Source organism: Chrysemys picta, chromosome 2 (genome assembly GCF_011386835.1).
Source record: "Chrysemys picta bellii isolate R12L10 chromosome 2, ASM1138683v2, whole genome shotgun sequence".
Taxonomy (NCBI): Eukaryota; Metazoa; Chordata; order Testudines; family Emydidae; genus Chrysemys; species Chrysemys picta.
This window is the reverse complement of record NC_088792.1, coordinates 70,662,444-70,684,459: the sequence shown is the minus strand read 5'-3', so window position 1 is coordinate 70,684,459 and position 22,016 is coordinate 70,662,444. Positions and strand designations below refer to the sequence as shown.

The following is a 22,016-nucleotide window of genomic DNA, read 5'->3' as shown; positions in this document are numbered from 1 at the left end:
GAAGGGGAAAAAAAAAAAAAAAAAGCCGCGATCGCAATCGTGATCGGCGGCAATTCGGCAGCAGCTCTAGCACCCCTTCATTCTATGGCAGCAATTTGGCGGGAGGTCCTTTGCTCCCAGAGGGAGTGGCGGTCCCGCAGCCGAATTGCCGCCAAACTGCTGGACGTGCCGCCCCCCTCTTCATTGGCCGCCCCAGGCATCTGCTTGCTATGCTGGTGCCTGGAGCCGGACCTGCATGTGGGATAAAAATGACTCAGTAACTAAAGCCTGGATAAAAAGGGGATGAGCGGTTTCTCCCAAGGTGGATATTAGATAAAAACATGGCATGTAGTTTATGCATTGGAAGCAAGAGCACGCTACAGATACTTTGCAGGACAGAGACCAGAGAGAACATTACAAGCTCTGATATGTCATTCAAGCACACTATTGTGTTGGGAAAGACAGCAGTGATGGGAGGAGTTATTGCTCCATTGCAAAGGAGAGCTCCATAAGGGATTATGCCTCAGAGAAGGTCCTTGTACTATTTCCACATGATACAGCTTCTTGCTTCAGAGAATGCAATGTGAATTAATCTGATTTTATATTTTTCAATGGATGCAGAAACCAAATAACTTCCAGGAATTGTGAAAATTTGACTCAAGCTTTTAAATCTCCTGCCAAACCCAGAGGATATTCCAGGCCTTCTGCTTACATTTTACATTTCTTATCATTTGTCATCACTATTTACATTTATTTCATGTAGTCATTGGAATATATACATTTTTAAAGACTCATTCTGTGTCTGTCTTGTGTTGGCTGAAAAACACAAATCAAACTGCATATCTTCTGCTAGTACTTCCAGAACATTTGTATATTACAGTAATGGGTGCTATAAAAAACATGAGCAAATCTTTTAATTTTTGACCATTGTTTTCATATATTAACCCAGTATGAACTGAAGGCTTTTTGGTTCAATCAACAAAAAGTTGACATTCTAAAAGGTTAAATAAAATGGCTCGGTTCACTCAAAAGTAGGCCTAGTTTGGCTGATAAAGTTTGCAACCCGGGCTAAGTTTGGAATGATTAATGAAACCCCAAACCAGCCATGGGCTTTATTCTGTTCCCAGTTACACCTGTGCAAATCCATTGAAGTCAATGAAGCTATTTAAATTTACACTGGTGTTACTGACAGCAGAATATGGCCCAATAGACTGATGTGGCACCACTATAAAACATTAACAACTAATCCTTGATATTGATTTACACTGAATGCTTCATTATCCCCTGAACTTTTTACCTGTGCCTTCATTGCCCATTATTTTAATTATCCCTCAAGAACTTTCGCTCTTTTTCCCATGCTGCCCCCTATACAGTGGAGGAAAAATCCACAAAACCACTACAGTATCCTCCTTTAAAATCCTTCCTTAAGGACACAGCGCTGCAATCAATAATATCTGACAACAGCTAGGCAGTCTATCTGCATACTGAGACTGCTGTTTATTATACCAAACAAACATTTCACTGTCCCCATGTCCTCCTCCCTTCCTTGCATTTGCTTGTCATGTGCTAAAGAGTCAGGGGGTTTACTCATGTTTGTAAAGTTAAGCATGTGAGTAAGTGTTTGTAGGACTGTGGTTGACAGTTGTAAAAATCTTTGGGGCAAGAACAGCCCTTTTTGTTATATGTATGTACAGTGCCTAACACAATAGAACCCTCACCTCTAATTGGGGCCTGTACCATAATACAAGCAAATAATGATAATATAGCTGAGATATAGATGCTTAAATTCAGACATAACCATAACTACAGCATGGCAAAAGTTATGTGAAGATTAAAAAAAATCTCCAGGCATAAGTCATGTTGCTAAAAAAAAAAAAAAACTGCTGATTTCCATGTTCATTCATACGTAAATTGTGACTACATTCTGAACTTTGACCACTTTGTTTTTATTAAAAAAAGAGAACACTACTGGATAATAAACAATAGATGAAACAATACAAAATTTCTTTTTATGATGTCTAGAAAAAATTCATTTTTCTACTTGGGCTAAAAAACCCACATCTTGAAATTATGTGAAAATAAATTTGCACATGGGCATAATAAATCTTGTATAATTACACTGAATTTTCTCATTAGTTATTCCAAGTTTTTTTCTTCTATTGTGTTCAATCTGTCATTGAAAGATCTCAGATGAAAGCAGGCAGCTTTATTTTCTCTATAATAAATTTAGAAAGACAAAGTGAAGAATCAGCACTCATACTTGTGCCAGGGTAGATTTGCTTTGTCCATAAATACAATGCTAGCTGAATTTCTACATTCAGTTAATCAATTTAGACTAGCTGGGTTAACCTTTTCTGTTGCAATGACATAAAGACAAGAGTTTAGCAAAAGGCAGCATAAGCTGAAAGAATAGCAGGCTTCACTGCCTCGAACTACTGAGGAGATTAGGGATGAGAAATGAAGTTGCTAAATTTGATACAAAGTTGGGAAGGAATTCTCTTGACTCTAATCTAATCCTCAGGATGGCCAACAGGAGGTGCCACTGTGGTGAGTCACGCCCTGTCACAGTCACCTCCACTGGGTTAACACTTTAGGGTATGTCTACACTACAGTCCCCATACATCAGCCTCATTTAGACGGAGTCCCTGGCTGTCTCTATCATCTCTTCCTCTCTTCTTCAGGGACTGGCTTCCCTTCTTTTCTTCCTCAATATCCCATCTTTTGCCTTTTTTTCCTCCCCATTCCCTAGTGCAACAAACCTTTTACTCAACTAGATATCATCACCACTAGCTATTTTGGGTCTTCTCTCATAAGCTCTATCAGGCAACATTTCATCAATAAGTAGCTTCAGTCAGATACCCACTCAAGGATAACATACATACTACAGCTACTGCATCCAATCATCTTCTGTATCTCCTATGGTCACTTTTTAGTGCTGCCTCAGTAGGCATCATTGTATTCTTTTCCTAGGCCCTATTCCTTAAAAAAAAAAAAAAAAAAAATGCCAGGGGGTGGGGTGGGGGGTGAGGGGAAACCCATACCAAACTTCCATTTACTCTCTCAGAGAAACTCCACAGTTAATTGCTAGTTGCTCCAACTTTTGCTAGTGACAGGCTTTTAAAACTAGGTCAACTCCTCCCCATTGTTAAGGGATACCGGCAAACACTGATTCAAGCCAGACATCTAGAACAAATCACTGAAAAAAAAAATATCAAGACTGCACCTCCAGCACTGAACACAAAACCACTACTCTCTTTTTTCAGGCCAAACTCCCACAGAAACTCTGTTAGCTGTTCGTCTTGCACCAGGGATAGTCATTTACCCTAGAACAAATGATGTGCAAAATGAGTGTAGAATACTACTACTGGTGTAATATTCAGATTTCTGATTTGGTAGCACTTATTACCTCTGTGCAAAATTGGTGTTAACTATACAAAGTGCAAAGCAGTGGGGCATTTATGCCCTTGGATAAAAACATGGAGGTGTTTGGGGAGACAGTGAGTGCACAAGATTAAAAAGTCCTAGGTTTCTCAAAACTAGAAAGGGCACTGCATAATAGAGAGAATTCAGAGAAGAGCCTCAAATATGATAAAGGATCTGAATAGACTGACTTAAATGAGAAGATAAGGCTGGCCAATCCTCTGCCATGATATGCTCCTTTGCTCAATTGAGGTAGTACAAAGGGAGTAAACCTCCCATAACTCCCCTGCTGGGGATATTTAGTGTGACCAGATGTCCCGATTTTATAGGGACAGTCCTATATAGGCTTTGTCTTAGATAGGCGCCTATTACCCTCAACCCCCGTCCAGATTTTTCACACTTGCTATCTGGTCATCCTGGAGATAACCCTACTGATGGCAGCATCCCCCCACCAGCATAGAGTCAACACAGCTAGCTCCTACAACTCCTTTTTTGCAACCCTGATGCAAAGGGTATGTGAAGGGTGGGGAGGAGATACTTCCCCAACCACCAGTAAGTGGACAAATCCTCGGGTCAGGCTCCACAATGCACAAGCCAATGGAGCTGGGTCAGGATAAGGGTGGAAATGTAAGCTGCACCTTGTAAAAAGATGAAACATCTTATTTCATCCCCGGAGCAACTGAGAAGCTGTGACTATGAGTCACAATTACTTCCTGGGGCAACACAGCTATACACTGTCCCTTACTCAGGGCTCAGAGCTATGGCTCACTACCTATCTTATGGAGAATCACTGGGAGGACTATTTCAGCGGCCTACTAAGTTATTAGTTACTGTAATATTGTCCACAGCAACAAATGATAAAAGGAATGATAGGAAGGACAGATCTGAACTAATCAAATTATTATAGCATTTGTATTACTGTGTCGTCTTTAATAGAAAAAATAATTGTTGGAAAATGGTTCTTCCCCACAGAATTCATTATGATAAAGATCCTCCCCAACCCATGATGCTAACAGTACTAGTTTTAAAAGAAACATTTTATTCAGATTATGTTACAGACTAAAATAGTGATTTGTTCCCTTTTTTAAAAATAATCCTTGAAGAAAAGGCTTTGGAATGGCTCATTCAGAAAGAAGTTGCAATGTAAATTTCTGACTGGAAATAAAATTCATTGACATTCATGTTGGTTGGCACAATTATAATGCATTGAGCTAAACTGGATTGGTAGCTTAATGCACTAGTATGCCTACTGTTTGTAGAAACTGTGATATGAAAACCTGGACCCATTGACTGAGCTGGGATTAAAATTACAGCACCAAACATCAGACTGTCTGTTCTTAATATGTCAGACGGGCTGAGAAGAGAGGTTAGCTAAGGAGAGGGAATTAAAAGAGAATAAAAATGAAGAATGTATTTTATAGAAGAGGATTCCAACACGGGTCAACCAATTCAGTTTAAATAAAACTTTGCTACATGTGAAAGTCACCATAAATTAAATGAAATTCTTCATTTGTGGCAGATACCATAATGAGGATTATTGACAGATATTTCAATCTGAATTTTGTTTATGAATTCATATGTAAATATTGTATTTTATTATATTACATTTTATTTTTTGTTCATGAAAAGATATGCATTAATTAAATTAAATTAATTTCATGGGCTTGGCTAGTTTTGCTCTCTAACCTATTCTACCCTCAACCTACATGTGTAATTCTCAATACTAACAAGAGATGTGTGTGTCCATTCCTAGGAGGACAAAATCCTAAGAACTACAAAATGCTAAGCATTAAGCACCCAGTCCTCTTATGTGAAAAACCCACAGGAATGGAAAATCTCTGCTAAAATCTTTCCAAAGTTAGATATTGAGTTTCTGCTGAATGCTCCACTCTAAGCATAAGTTTATAACCACGTACGAAGTAAAGAGTTTAAATCTGCCACAAGAACTGCAGGCAAATTCTATGGAAACCAGACCCTCTGCTGAGGATATAGCCCTCACCCTGGTCCTGTCCAGCTCTCTTCTCCCCCATGAGCCTCTCCATCTGTACTGAACACACCTTCTCAAAGAAATGGTGGAAGAGGTACTGAGCAGAAATTGATGATCTGAAGAGCATTAACTTCCATGTGGACTTCTGAAATGATGATGATTTACACAGTTTGCCCTTGGCTACATTGATAAGTAAGGCATTTTCAGCATCTAGTTCAGATGTATCCATTGCTGACCCCAGTTGCCAGCAGTGGTTAATTTTGCTAAAGTTGGTAAGGCTATAGAGACTTGCAGTTTAGGAAAGAGCTGAATTTCTCATTTAAAAACAAACAGGAAAAAATCTCAGAAAAGACCATTTTTACACTCTCTTTATACATTACAAAGAAGCAAAAAAGGCACAAGCTCAATTTATTTTGTCTTCACATTCTATCTTTAATACTGCTCAAAATTCTTCTTCGTCTGGCTGACATTTTGTCACTTGGGTAAGAGCCCAACTCACTGTTACATTGTCAGAGGACACTTTGGCTCTGCTTAGTAATTTCCTACAGGCCAAATTCTGATCCCTTTACTCTGGTTTAGTAACACCTTGCTCCACCAGAAGTCCCACTGAATTCAATACCACCACTGATGGGCTTCTTGTCAATTTGATGCCTATGGCTGAGCTGTTAAATACATTTCAACAACTGCATTTGATTTATCCCTTTAGTACCTTAGGCCAAAACATTTCACAGTGCTGAAAGAGAAAACAAATTTCAAATAATAGAAATGTAAGATTGGAAAGGACCTCAAGAGGTCATCAAGTCCACCTCCTGTGCTGAGGCAGGACCAAGTAACCATAAGCCATCCCTGACAGGTGTTTGTCCAACCTGTTCTTAAAATCCTCCAGTAATGTGGATTCCAAAACCTCCTCAGGAAGCCTATTCCAGAAAGTTATTCCTAATATTTAACCTAAATCTTCTTTGCTGCAGATTAAGTCCATTACTTCTTGTTCTTCATTCAGTGGACATGGAGAACAATTGATCACTGTTCTCTTTTAACATCCCTTGATATTTGAAAAAACAGTTTTCAGGTCTTTTTTTTTTCCCCTCAAGACTAAACATGTGCAGTTTTTTCCCTTTCCTGATAGGTCAGGTTTTCTAAACCTTTTATCATTTTTATTGCTTTCCTCTCTAGTTTGTCCCCATCTTTCTTAAAGTGTGACCCCAGAACTAGACACACTACTCCAGCTGAGGCCTCACCAGTGCTGAGTATAGTGGTACAATCACCTCCTGTGTCTTACAGATGACACTACTGGTAATACCCCCAGAATATTAGCCTTTTTTGCAATTGCATCAGATTGTTGACTCTCATTCAATTTATGGTCTATAAACCCAGGCCGGTTTCAGCGCTACTAGTTATTCCCCATTTTTTAGTTGTGCATTTGATTTTTCCTTCCTAACTGAAGTATTTTGCACATGTCTTTACTGAATTTCATCTTGTCAATTTCAGATCAATTCTCTAATTTGTTAAGGTTACTTTGAATTCTAATCCTGTCTGCCAAAGTGCTTGCAACCCCTCTCTGCTTGATGTCCTCTGCAAATTTTATAAGCACACTCCCCACTCCATTATCCAAGTCATTAATGAAAGTATTGAATAATACCAGACCCTGGACTGACCCTTGAGGGACCCTACTAAATATACCCTCCTAGTTTGACAGCCAACAGTTGCTGACTACTCTTTCAACCAGTTCTTCCAACTAGTTGTGCACCCCCCTTATAGTAATTTAATCTAGACCACATTTTCCTAGTTTGCTTATGAGAATATAACAATCCTCCCTCCCCATTGAAAAAAAAGCTGATGTGCAAAAATGGCCCCTTGAGATAAACACTGTTAATAGAATGCAAGTGTAGTACTCACCACAGTGACATTAAAAGCATAAAGGAGATCAAAGGGAAGTGCAGCAATTAAATCAATGATGAACCAGGTAGTCACATAGTGGATACAAATAGATCTTGCTTCAAATATAACTTGGCCAGACTTGCTGACATAGGTTGTTCGGAAATTTAAAATAATATCTGCTTGACAAAGAGAAGAAACAGAGTTAGACACAGGTACTTCCTGCTTCAAATGGACTGCAGTGTCAATCAGGACAGTAAGTCTATTTTCCAAATGCTTGGTAAGAAAGACTCAGGGTCATATTTTGAAGTCCTAACTCAGTTTTCCTTTAATCCTTACTACGGGCCTGATCCTACAAACACTTATGTACTTTACATACCTACCTAGTCTCATTGAACCAGTCACAGGAGTAAAGTTACTCATAGGTCAGTGTATAAAGGAATGGGCCCTAGGGCATTATTTGCATTGATTTCAAAGGGAGCTTTTATTGAATAAAAAAAATAAAGAAAAGCCTCTGAATCCAAACCTAACATTTTTCTTTAATGGATCACATAGTCTCATTGTAATAGCTGTGCCCTTCACTGAGAAAAATGAAGCCACAATGCATGTAATTCAATTACTCTAAAATATTCTTTTATTAATTACAGGGGGGAAACAATTATTTTTAATTAAAAAAAAATCTAATTTATTACAACTGCCCAACACAGGATTCCAAAAGAAATATCCTCTTCAACAGTAAGCCCTTGTTTAAAATAGAAAAGTGCTGAGCCATCTGAAAAGAATTGGCTGGTGGGGTACGTTGGAGAAATATCAGAAGCAACATGAATTATTTGGTGGCTTGTGCATTTTGTGTGTTTCCTTTTCATTGTTTAAGGCTGCATGTCTGTCAACACAGAGATTCTTTTGACATGGCATGCTAAAACACGTTCCATTTCAAATAAGAGTTCAGATCTTGACAGTTCAGTCTCAAATTATTTTCACTTCCCAAAAGACGAGGGCCATATCTTGCCCTTGAGCTATGCACATAGCTCCTACTGATGCCAACGAGAGCTACTGGTATAACTTCTACTGTTCTCAAAGGAGCACTGCCACAGATTTAGGGTATTATTATTTTATTTTTACAGCACCAGAAATGTGCATTGTGCTTTAAGAATTCTGAGGGGCCTCCCACAAAAGATAACTGTGTGGCCCCAGGTACAAAGGGACAGTAGAGTGGCAGGGCTGGCTTTCTCCCTGTGAAGACAAAGGGATATAGGGTGGCTTATCTCTGTGGCCTGGTAGGCTAGACCTCGGTGGGTTTTCTTGGTTGTTTAGGTTCTGTAGACAATCTCCATATGTCAGTCCACTACGAACAAACTAAATTACACAGGTATGCTCACTTTTATTGTCAAGTCACAAAAACACAAAATACCAGTGGTTAGTATCTCTTGAGTTATCAGGCAATTTTGCTCTGAAATATCAGTATTTCCTTTCCCTATATACATGTAGCTTGTATATTGGGTAGGGCAGTTGTGAAACAAAATTGCACCAACCCAATAAACTATATGAAAAAGTTATAAAGATAGGCTGTAAGTATGTCTCGAATTTTATTGTTCATACTTACATACTCAGTACTCTCCCCCCTCACACTCCCACACCTCATACTCCCCTTTCCCCCAATATTTTAATTTTTATTTTTCTTAGCTCCCATTGGGAGGATTGTTCTGTTGTTGGCTCTCTTGTTTTATAGGGAGCTTTCAGGAATTAAACACTTTTCCTCCACAGCATGCACATGGAGCATCATGTGCTTGTAATTCCTAATTCTTTATAAACTGTTTATCTCTGCCTTTTTAATTCAGTCCATCACAGATGTATGCAACATCCGGCATGCTTGAGCAAACAAAGAGAAAAACTCCTCTCAGATGTCAAAGTTGAAGTGTAGATTTCCAATGCTCAATGCATAAAGCAACATTACTAGCAAAGCTATAAAAGACTACCAGGTGAGCTTTACCCCAACAGGTATTTATCTGTGGGCTTTCGTATAACATGGACAACAGAAAAGCAAAACTGGACAGTTAAAAGTTTTCCTTCCGTGCTTTGATTTATTTGAAAGCACTGCAATTAGAAAATCAAGAACGATTATATCTGACTGCTGAGGAATTAGTAGGTAGATCTGCTTTTCACTAACGTGAGCGCCAAAAGGAAAACAATTAAACATTTATATTAGCTTAAAGGTTTCTTCTTTAAATACATCAAAACAATTAGAAATCTGTGCAGAGGCAAAATAATTAAGCATTTGTGTGGTGTTAGAGGTTTCTATTTAAATAGATCAAAATAGGTAGCAGGGAAATATTTGAGCCAAACAGCTACTAACCACGGTATTAAAACCTATAATTTAAGGGGGACTGATATAGGTTGTACCTCTCTGGTATCCCCTGTGGGGGATGTGTGTAGAGGGCACTCTCTTGCCTTGGACATTCTTCTCTGGATGGCATCATGATTGTTGTCTGGTTTCTAGACTTGGGGTACAGCTCTCCAGCTGTACCTGTTAGGGAGAGGAGACTGGGGTTGGGTCAAAGTAGTCCAAAAGAAAAAGGTAAAATACTTCCACAGCCTACAAAAAGGCCTGGGCCTCCATGGTCTCATACAGGATAAAGGCCAATAGACCTTGAGAGAAAGGTCTGGGCTCCTTATCACTTGTGTGTACAAACCGTAAGAGTTTTGACAGAGTTTTAATATCTTTGCTGAGCCAAAATGGGTAAAAAAATGGCAGGGGATTATTCTAACCTAAACAAATTTCATATAAGAAGTGTTGATGAAAGCAAGCACAAAACAAAGAGTACGTATTGAGTTTGTGTAGTTAGATGATTTTCTAGGGTTTTTATGAGGTTACAAATTAGAATAGCAAGGGATTTACTATTCTTGAAATGGTAAGAAATTCCTATCAGACACTATCTTGACTGCACATTTTAATGGGACAATGACAATTGATCATGCTTTTTCTAGACATTTTAGAGAGACTCACAAGTACTTTATTTGATTGAAAAGACAGTATTTTAGCCTTTGAACTTTGAGGGAATTTTCTCATACAGCCAAACAATCACCAAGGAATCTAAAGATCGGACCTGGAACCATGAGAAATCATACCATAACTCCAATACTGACTGTATCCTAAGCAACCTTTAGGATGTAAAGTTTGTGATTCCTGCTACCCTCCGCCACTGTGTGTCATTTTGTCCCATCCTATTTTCTCCCTCTTTCTGATTTGTCTCTGTGTGTCTTCTGTTTAATTGCTTCCAAGTTTGGCCAGCATTGGAAGTGACATAGTCCTATAATGAGAAAGACAAGTTGGGTGAGGTAATATCTTTTATTAGACCAACTTCTTTTGGCAGAAGGGACAAGCTTTCAAGCTTCACAGAACTTTTCCTCAGGTCAAACTCTGTGAAGCTCGAAAGCTTGTCCCTTCCACCAAAAAAATTTGGTCCAATAAAAAGTATTACCGTACCCACCTTGTCTCTCTCATCTCCTGGAGCCAATAGTGTGCTACAACAACACTGCAAACATATTTCCATAATGTTATTGCTATAACCAGCACAACAGGTTGAGACAGTGTAAGTAGCTTTGTTCAAGTATGAAGGAGAAACAGAGGAGGAAACCACAACATACTAGCTAGATGGTATCCTACACCAGGGAAAAGAGTCATGGTCCAAAGGCAGAGACCTATTTGTGACTGACCTATGCCTGAAGTATGAGAAGGAGAGGTTGCTCACCTTGTACAATAACTGGAGTTCTTCCACATGTTTGTCCCTATGGATACTTCACTTCAGGTGCACATAAGCCCCATGCACCTCTGATCGGAAATTTTTGGTAGCAGTCCAGACATGCACTGTAGTTATCCTCATGTGCCATAATAAGAGCATATAAGGTGTGACAGACCCAGACGAGTGGGGTACAGGAGTCTGATAGAGGGCAAGTATACTGGTCACTGGATGAGTAGTTTTCTGTTCCCTGAGTGACCAGAGAAGGGGCTGCACTAGAGTATCCAGGAATCTGCTAGAACCAGTTAAGGCAGGCAGGCTAATTAGGACACCTGGAGCCAAGTAAGAAGAAACTGCTAGAATCAATTAAGGCATGGTTAATCAGGGCACTTGAGTTTTAAAAGGAGCTCGCTTCAGTTTGTGGTGTGAGTGTGAGGAGCTGGGAGCAAGAGGTGCAAGGAGCTGAGAGTGAGAGGGTGTGCTGCTGGAGGACTGAGGAGCACAAGCATTATTAGACACCAGGAGGAAGGTCCTGTGGTGAGAATAAGGAAGGTGTTTGGAGGAGGCCATGGGGAAGTAGCCCAGGGAGTTGTAGCTGTCATGCAGCTGTTACAGGAGGCACTATAGACAGCTGCAGTCCACAGGGCCCTGGGTTGGAACCCGGAGTAGAGGGCAAGCCCGGGTTCCCCCCAACCTCCCAGTTGACCTGGACTGTGGGTTCTTCCAGAGGGGAAGGTCTCTGGGCTGTTCCCCAGCCCACATGGTGAATCTCTGAGGCAAGAAAATCCGCCAATAAGCACAGGACCCACCAAGATAGAGGAGGAACTTTGTCACAAAGGGAATGTTGGATAAGGTGTTCTCGGTTCCTTCTCTACTGCAATGTCTCCTCAAGGCAGACTCCAAAGTAGAGGGGAAGAAGGGAAGGTACAGAAGCACTCTTGGCAATAAACATCTCAAAGAACTCCAATTACTGTACAAGTTAAGTAACCTCTCTGAGTAATTTCTTTATGGGTTCTCCACTTCAGGTGACTCCCAAGCAGTACCCTCTTAGAAACTTGATCTAAGATTGTTTGAAAAACAGCTGTTCCAAAGGCAGCTTCTGTCCTGGAGGTGTGAACTAGAGCATAATGCTGTGAGAAAATGTGAGCCAAAGCCCACATGGCACCTCTACAGATTTCTGTTATTGGAACATTCCTCAACAGAGCTACTGACGTAGACTGTGATCTGGTACAAGGGGCCCATAACTCTACAAGGGGGCTTGGAATTTAGCAGCCTCATAACAAGACAGAACACAGCCAGAGACCCATTTGCAGAGTTTTCGGGGAGATGAAGGCACTCCTTTAATTCTGTCGGCAAAGAAAACAATCAATCAGAGAGAAGCCCTAGATAGAAAGCCAAAGCTCTCCTGGTGTCTAAGATATGAAGAGCAGCTTGCTCCCTTGACTGGTGAGGCTTAAGGTAAAAGACTGGGAGTTCAATTTCCTGATTATTATGGAAATCTGAGATTACGTTAGGGGGGAAATAAGGATGTGGTCTAAGAGATACCTTTCCCTATAAAAGACAGTACTGGGGGACTCAGTCTTTAAATTATGTTAATGGCTCAAAAGGAAGTTTCATTAGGGAGCTGAAGACAAGGTGTAGGTCCTCCCTGACATGTGGGAAGAGATTTGTTAATCCGTTAATGAATCAAGACATAGCAGTGTGAGCAAGTACTGAAAATCCTTGTACTGCGGGGATTGAAGGACAGTCCAGAGCTCTTCAGAACAAAGAGATAGTCCAAAATATGTGATACTCTGCTGTGAGTACCAGTTGGTGGAATCTCTTCCATTTCTGTAGATATGATTTTCTAGTAGGTGACTTCCTGCTATTCAGTAATACTTCCGGCACTTCACTTAAACAGTACATTCTATTCCTGCCAGCCCTCGAGGAGCCAAGCCTTGAGACGCAGAGCAACAAGGTTGGGATAAAAGACCTTCCCCAAGTCTTGGGTCAGAAGGTCAAGTATTAGTAGTAGCCAAAGTGAGGGGTGAGATGAGAGGCAAACTAGATAAAGGAATCAAACTTGTCTCAGCCAGGCTGGTGTTATTAGGATGACTCTGACTTTGTCTTGTCTGATTTTGGTAATGGTTTTGAGCCATCTGAGTCAGATAGGCATATAGAAGTTTTTCTCAACCAAAGAATAAGGAAGGTGTCTCCTAACGAATGAGGACCCAGACCTGCCCTCAAACAGAACCGCTGGCATTTTCTGTTGGTGATGGTGGTGAAGAGGTTCACATCCGGATAATCTCACTAAGAAATACCTTCTTCAGTGTTGAGTTGTTGTACTCCCACTTTGTGATCCTGGCAGAAGTGTCTGCTTAGGTTATTAGCTATCATCTTCTGAAATCCTGGTAGGTATGTGGCCGAGGTGAGGATTTAATAGGATATGCCCAAAGGGTGCGATCTAGTAGACAAGCTCCCCATCCTATCAGGGATACATCTGTGACTATGATCACAGTGAAGGGAGTTGGTGTGAATGGAACTCCTGAACACACTTCATCTAGGTTTGCCCACCAGTTGAGTGATTCCAAAATCTTTGGTGGAATGGACACTATTTTGTCCAGATTGTGTCTATTGGGAGTGTAGACAGTTCTCAATCACACCTGGAAGCAACGGTGATGGTGTGTGCACCCCACACTGGCCTGGCAAGAGCTGAGTGGGGCCAGATGGGTCCAAGCTACTAGTTAGACTGCAAGCCAGGGAGCTAATAGAGGAGGAATGGCCTCACCTGGGCAGGAACAGGCAGGGCCTGTAGAAAGTCCGGTAGCTGGCTACAGAGTAGAGGGCAGCAACTAGGGCCGGAGAGTCACTCCCTGGAAAGGAGGAGGAGTGTTTGAGGCTGCAGGAAGGCAAGCTGCACAGGTCCTTGAAAAGAGGGAGTGGAGAAGCTGGTGAACCTGGGGGGAGCCAGTTAGAGAGGAAAAAGCCCAAGGAAACAGCAGCAAGGTCAAAAGAAGTACAGAGCTAGGCTGCATGTTATAGGGTCCCTGGGCTGGAACCCAGTGTAGAGGGTGGACCTGGGTTCCTCTACCAACCACTGGGCAATTGCTCAGGGCACTGGAGATGCCAGCTGGACACCTCATCCAGAAAGACTGATTTCTCCAGAAGGAGAGGGACTTGGCTGGAGGGCCGAACCAGAAGCAGCAGCAAAGTGAGAGAGGCCGCATACAAAGAGAAGATGGGGGAAGGCCTGCTGGGGAGCATGCAGTTAAGAGATTGAGCAACCAGCAGGAGGCACCACAAGTGGAGAGGGACTCCATCCCAGCAACCAATATATAAACAGGAGTGCAGTGCCCCAAAGGCACAGGCCTCCAGAAGTTCCAGGAATGTTATTGCTGAAGTTTGTGGTCTCATCTGAACTTGGGAAATTAGGTTTGTTTACAGTAACAAATCTGTCTTCTGGTAAGCAAGCCCTGAACATCAGGGTAGCTCATATAAAATCTATTTTCTGAATGGGTGACAATGGGCTTTTTTCCCATTGAGTTGTAAGTCTATCCTGTTGAATAGATTTAAGGGCTTCAATACTGCAGAGTGAATTTCTTCGTAAGATCCACCTTTGAGAAACCAGTCATCTAGGTATGGAAAGATGATTACTCTGAAATGGTGAAGCTGTGCTGCTACTACTGCCATGACCTTGTGAAGACCCTAGGAGAGGTGAAAAGTCCAGAGGGGAGGACTTGATATTGAAAATGGCCCTGACCAACTATAAACCATACGAAAGCATCTGTGGGCTGGATGGATTGCAATATGAAAATATGCATCTTGGAGGTAGAGAGCTGCAAACCAGTCCCCTGGATCTAAAGATGGTGGGATTGCTGCAAGTGTAACCATCCTGAATTTTTGGCTATGTCTACACAATGCCAGTGTGTAGAGTACAGACACTGCAGTTGTTTCTATACACCACAGTGAAAGACAGGCTGTGTCCACACTTGTCACTGCAGTGTGTAGCTACATGCAGCAGTGAAAGGCTCTAGAAGCAGAGAAAAGATAATAATTATAATAATTAATGGAGATATCCCATCTCCTAGAACTGGAAGGGACCTTGAAAGGTCATCGTTTCAGCCCCCTGCCTTCACTAGCAGGACCAAGTACTGATTTTTGCCCCAGATCCCCAAGTGGCCCCCTCAAGGATTGAACTCACAACCCTGGGTTTGAACTCACAAATAAAAGCCACTCCTTGCCACCAAAGCCTTGTTCTGTGGCAAGAAAAGTCTACAAAAATAAGGAGGAAGCAGGATGCTGCATTGCTAACAATAGCCGTGGAGATATAGGAGGCACTGCTTGGGTATGTAGAAAGCCATGAGAGTATATATACGCTGGGAGTTCAGGTGTGTAGGGCACTCTACTCTACTTACCTAAGCTATGCCTCACTATCTACACCAATATTTATACCTATTGATACAGATCCATGCAGTGTCTGTATTCTACACGCAGTCATAAGTGGCTTTTGGAAGTTTCCCGAGAGACTATTGCAAGCCAGCAGACTCATCGATCATTGCTACAAACCCGATCTAAGGACATTGGAATCATTTGTCATGTATATGATCTTTTAAACATTCCATAACTCTCTTCTTTTCTTTTCTTTTCTTTTTTAATTATTAATAACATCTTTAGTTAGAAGCAACAGAGAGTCCTGTGGCACCTTTAAGACTAACAGATGTACTGGAGCATACGCTGACGAAAGCATATGCTCCAATACATCTGTTAGTCTTAAAGGTGCCACAGGACTCTCTGTTGCTTTTTACAGATCCAGACTAACATGGCTACCTCTCTGAATCTTTAGTTAGTTTACTGATTGGCTGACAGCATGATATTTGGGTAAGATCTGAGATACATATCGACCTTGGGGCAAGTGTCTGATCCTTTGGGATTGGTAGAACCTCATGTATGGTTAATTGGGTTTTCAATAACCATATAAGACCAGTTTGTCTGAATGGGAACCAAGGTCTGGAATGCTTAAAGGAGACTGCATTTTGTTAAATACTGTGGTGCTACAGAATCTCTTTTGTTATTGGTTTGGTGAATCTAATTATAGAATAAAATACCTGTTTTGGGGGTGTGCCTGTCCTGTTTCTTGCAGTCTGTCCTGAGTGTGGTATTTTTAGCATGGTCCATTCTAGGCATCGGTCACAATTACATCACTCCAAGGAGTGTCACTTTAAAACAGGATTTTTCAGAGCAGCATCAGAGCTTGTGTTATATCGAGGAGCTACTGACTCTTGTGAAATATCCTGGGCCTATTTTTTCTCCACTCACACCACTGAAAATTAGGAGAACTCCAGTGGAGATTACACTGATGTAAGATTGGAATCAGTGAAAGAACAATCTATCCCCAAGTATTCAAAATACAGGTCCCAGCATGGAGCTCCAAACATACCTGTGTTAAATTATTCACCCCTTTGCCAAGTGCTTTTGCTGATTTTATATTATAAATATTTCTCTGTCTTTCCTCTTCATTCATGTTTTTAATCATGTACCTCAATAACATTTCTCTCTTTGAAAAATGATCCTTGCTTCTAACAGATTTCTCCTTCACTCTAATCAAATCATGTGGTTTCAGACAAAATGCTTTTCCCTTCAATATATTACTGCCTCATGGACATTTAAAAAAAATCAATTAATCAATCAATCAATCAGTATTTGTGTTGGAGAAAACAAGGGGAAACAGTTGATACAGCACTTTTCTGATTACCTCAGAACTTGATGCATTACAGTAGCAGTTCATTCCAGTGCATAGCCGCTATGTAAGATGGCACCATTAACTATCTCAGCCTTTACCTGAACAGATTATCTCTCAAAAGAATAAAGCAGCTTGTCATCTGTGTTTCTTTTAAAAGCTCAGCTGTACATGTTGTGGGATTTAGTCTATTGAAATGTCACCTCTTGTACCCAGAACACCATTTTAGAATTGAATTGCCGCCCTATGGCATCAAAGGCTGTCCTGTACATTGTTTTTATGGGAGAAGTAGTGAATATATTTAAATTTATTTATTGCCTTAAATTTTTGAAGAAACATCAGCATAAGTATTTTATATGTATTTTAATCTGTTCTTTAAAAAAAATTAAAAATAAAATTAGGAAATAAAATGCAATACTATATTATGATAACATTTAGGTTGCAAAACTAAGCACACAACCAGAAAATGCTTTAAATTTGAAGTACATTGCACAACATTAGCTCTGTACCCTCAGGCATACAGTATTTAATTTTTTGATCATTTGTAATCTAAGAAACATTTTTATGTCAGGTTGTAAAAAATGTTTTCTATTACTATGCACTATTTGAACACTCTGATGTGCTCACATAAAGACATTATAATTCATATATAAAAAAGAGCAGCTAGAGTTGCAATTCCAATCTTAAATTTGACATTCTGCAATCCCTGACTCCATCTGACTGTACATTTGTAGGCTCAGATTCTAAACTGGCTCCCATTCTTACACTGAACCCCACTGAAATAAATGAGGTTCCACCTGGACACAGGTGCCTGCCCTCAAAAAGCCGATTGGAGGAGCCTTAGTGTAGTTTTTTGCATGTAATTAAAAACGACATACAGCAATAAATTCATGTTTAAGCAATATCAATAATTTACAAAGACAGAGATATCTGGTAAATCCAGTCCATAGTTCTCCACCCAGTAATATTATTCAAGAAATTAGCAATTGGGACACTTAGGTTTAAACAATGATTCAGTTAGTAATACTGTCAGTGTCAATGCGAGTGCAAGTCAATATTTGTTGCCCGAGATAACATAGCAAGTATGCACATTTCTTTAAATGAGAAATAGGTCAATGACACTACAAGGAACTGTGAGAACATGCATTTGTAAAATAATCCTCACTTTCTAAACACATTTTGAAATGCTACAATTAAAATGTGTTATTTCTTTTGGTAACATAGGACTATGCAGGACCTCCTTGCTCCTCAAGTCAAGTCCCCTGCTATCACAGCCAACTGCCTTATATAATCCCTTCCATAAATGTATAAAGCTCCATCTTAAAACTAGTCAGATTGTTTGCCCTCAACTACTGAAGGCTGTTTTGTAAGGTTATTCATTTATTTATTTTACACATTTAGAAAAACTTTTGCCAATCTTTGTAGATAAAGTTGATACTGTTGGGTTAAGATGTTTCCATTCCTTTTTCTGCTCAGCTATCCGACTCCCTGTTCTCCTCAGTGCAGCTGCCAGTAGAAAGAAACTAAGGCTGTGGCAGAGCATGATCAGCAGAAGGATTCAGAGGGGAAAAAGTAGGTTCCAGGGGAGCAGAGGAAGCACCAGACTCCAAGGCCCCACGCGGGAAGTAGAATCCAGGGGTGGTGGAGAAAGCTGTAGGGCAAGAGGGGAGAAGGATCCAAGGGATGAGACAGAGTGGACAAAGATACAAGATCTGGAGAGGGCAGAAGGACTCAGGAGTTGGGGACAGCCAGGAAGAAAAGGTAAAAAGGGGAAAGGGAACACAGACTGATGGACACAAGACCAGTGGAAAGGGGAAAGAGACGAGAGGTGCATTTTGTAGAGGGGAGTGGGAAAGAAGAGAATCTCAATTCATCCCTTTCTTTAAAGTTAGAATAAGATTTCTTTATTTCATAAGGCTATTGTTGAGATGTGCTGCTCAGATACTATGGTGATGATGGCCACAAAAGGCTTTCTGTGGAGTGAGGTGTAAAAATGTGTTTAAAAAGCACCACCTAATACTAATACACTGTGTCACAAGGATGTCAATTTTATAATTGTTTCTGCTCAATTCTACTGTTTGATTTGCCTATAAATATACATAGTTCCTTTGTGAATGTCTATTATTGCAGCATATTCTTTCCATTAAGAAGTTTCTGATGAAGAGCCATCTAAGCCCTGAAACACATTCACAATATGCACATTTTCCTATTTTCCTACCTCCATTTGACTTTTCCTCTCAGTGAAGTGATCCAAGTAAATTTCAAACTTTTCTTCTCCACGAGTTCTTCCCTTTACATTTCTTGAACTGTCATTGGGGGTGTGTGTGTGAGTGATTATTTGGATACATTCACTTTCACAAAAGATTAATTAGCTTAACTTTTCAACCTTTGGACAATTGGATATTTAGTGGGTCTCATTGCCATTTGCATCTTCCTTGCATAAATTCACATAAGGGATGATTCTGACATAACCTCCAGGAATTATACTGTAAATACTACTAATAATTTTACTTTTCAGCTCATCATTGATTTTGTGTGTGTGTTTGGGTTTTTTTGAAGTTTTTCAAGAGGAAGTTGGAATTATCATCATAACACTTAAGGTTTGATTTCCGACTAGATTTCAAACTAGCATTATTGGTGTAGGTACAGTTTTGTGTTTGCTTTGAAGTGCAGGCACAAAAAAGTGCAGATGCAATATCTGTAGGGACAACTTGTAGCGTAAAAAAAAAAATAGATACCATTATTGAAAATAAAGCCGTTAATGATGAGGACCTGAAACCAGCATGGTTTTCTGCAGTTCTGTTCTGATCACAAATATCATCCTGTCTCCATGCATATCTGGACCTTGGTGGGTGCTATTCACATTAATTTCCTATGCTGTGGCAAGCCAAGTAATGACTAATCAGTGGAGAAGTTTTTGGTGAGAGAGAGAGTTGTTTGCTTTCATACGTAAACCAGTTTCCCAATGTGAATCACAATTTCAATTCTGGTTATGAATTTTTACAAAATACCCAGTGTAGAAACATGCCAGCATTTCTCCAGTCTGTTGGATAGGAGACCTGAAATATGACAAAACTGCTCATCCTCACTTGGCTCAAACACCTCCGGTGAGCAGGTACTGAAGTAAAAATTATTTGCTCACTCACTGCACATAAGTAGCTGACAGACAGCGAAAGACTTAATTGAAGAGCAGTTAGGTGCTTGGCCTAAATTTCCCTGGAGTTGCCAGGACACCAAATGCTTACAATTTTGCATGCAGCATCCCTCATACAAGATCTCAGACATGGCAGTTTCCTTTGGCACTTCACCCTCTTTTGCTAGTTTCTTCAAACCAGATTAGGGCAACAGGTACAGATTTTCTTTTTAACTGATTAGGAAAAGATGACGAAGGGGAAGCAGCAGTTGTGAAAAGGAGGAGATACACTAGCAACAGCATCTTCTTGCATCAAACTTGGTATATAGAAATTCAAAGTGAGTTGGGTGATGGTGGTCCATCTTTCATTTTGACAGCTTTCTGAACTTTTGGGGGGTCTAGACCATCTTCATCTGGGCAACTTTTTTTACAGCCTAACTACCATGTTATTGATTTTTTGGGAATGCTGAAGTGGAAACAGGAACTACTCAAGCAACAAACATTTTTTGTAAAATTTTATCAACAAGAGACATTTTCCTCAGAGACTTCATTATTTCTAGGAATTACATAGTCACCTCACGTTCCAGAACCTTACTGATATGGTTGCTCGGGGAAATGAAAGATTAAGCATTTTGACTCTTTAAATAAACGTTTTCCTCCTGATTAAAATCCAGAGCAGGTAGACTGGGGACTAAGTTGGTGCTAATAAGGGAGAGAGTCAGGCATTAAAGCTGAATGATACAACATCTTTATCAAAGTGTGAGCTGATCAAATATAAAGTCAGTGGGAGCAATGCAAGACTTCTGGACTTTCCAGAAGTGGTAATAATTTTTTTATTATGACTGCCAAAAATGCTGACAGGCTAGAAATTTGTGTCCCAAATGTACCAATTGCACTGGCATTTAAAAATTATATTTAGATATATATTCTATAAAAGGAAGGACATGAGTTTTACAGTAGATTTGCAGCTACAAAACAGTTAAGGGCATGTAATTATTTAGCAAATTAAATGGCATATTTGTAAGCATATTTTAAAAAACATTTCTTGGGCAAAACACTGAACCATCATCATCGAAGCATAGCTACACTGCTTCAAGACTAAACCTTCAGTCTGTGCATCCAGGGTGCCCAAACAGTATTGGGTGGGCCTGATTGAGACTATAATCCCCTAGGGAAGACCTGTCTTTTCTCATATATTTTTGCAGTGCTGAGAACAGTACTAGAGCTCAGTAAATAATGAATAATAATTCTAGTGGTAGATCTAAAAGATTTTATTTCTAAAAAGCTGTAGACAAACTTTGACAGTGATACAGTTTTATATCCCTTGGGAGACTTCTCTCTGGGGAATCAGTGTAAATTGGATCAACAGCATTGTAAATCAAGTTCAAGTTCCATAAATCATGCCATATGCTCAGAAAAGCAGAACAGGATAAATAAATAATAGCTCTGTTATGAACAATGCCCAGAAAAAAATAACTGAAACTAAAGAAACAGCAGTAGGAGCAAACAATAGACTTTTAAGGTTCATAAATATGTCCATTCACCACACTCTGTACAAAGACATCTGAAATGCCAGCATAAGTTCTAAAATGTTTCTGTTTTAAGGTGGGCTTCTCTCTATGGCTTTGTCTTCACTAGGAAAAAAAGGTGCATGTTTAACTCAAGTTACATAACACGAGGTAAAAAAAAATCTCACACAAGATAGCTGGTCACGGTAAACCTGAGACTCCCTTATAGTCTAGCTCACATGAAAACTACAAAGACAAATTGCTCCTCACTGGGATGTAGTAACAGAAGGGTAGGAAGCTCCTTCTTCAGCATGGTCAAGATCAGACATCAGTAGCTTTGTAACTATATCTACTGTGGATGTCTCCTGCCTCCGCTGTTTAACTGTGTTCTGTGACCATTTCCTCTTCCTCATAATATGCAATTTCAGCTTTCTTTGAAATTCAGCATAATGCTGCATAATGTCCCTTTTAATCAATGTTACGACATTCAGCTTCTCAAGCTAGGCATGCTTTCTAGGAAAGCTAGGTATCTTCCCTCATCATCCACATACAGCTTTCTGTTCTCCATTACCTGTACCCAACGTTCGCTGTTGTAGTTGCTCAGGTTTTTGTGCTTTATGTTTCTTTTTCAGTTCAAACTCATTGCACTGAAATTTGCATT

The 22,016-nt window shown here is 40.1% G+C and overlaps 1 protein-coding gene across 2 annotated transcripts in view; it reads right to left on the bottom strand.

The window, feature by feature from the left end:
- The window catches only part of KCNH8 (potassium voltage-gated channel subfamily H member 8), a 356,652-nt gene that overhangs the window by 115,669 nt on the left and 218,967 nt on the right, over window positions 1-22,016 (bottom strand). For both annotated transcript variants that reach the window (XM_008170570.3, XM_065583465.1), the window contains one exon: window positions 7,283-7,440. In XM_008170570.3, coding sequence (XP_008168792.2) covers window positions 7,283-7,440 — 158 coding nt within the window. The remainder of the gene's footprint in view (window positions 1-7,282; window positions 7,441-22,016) is intronic.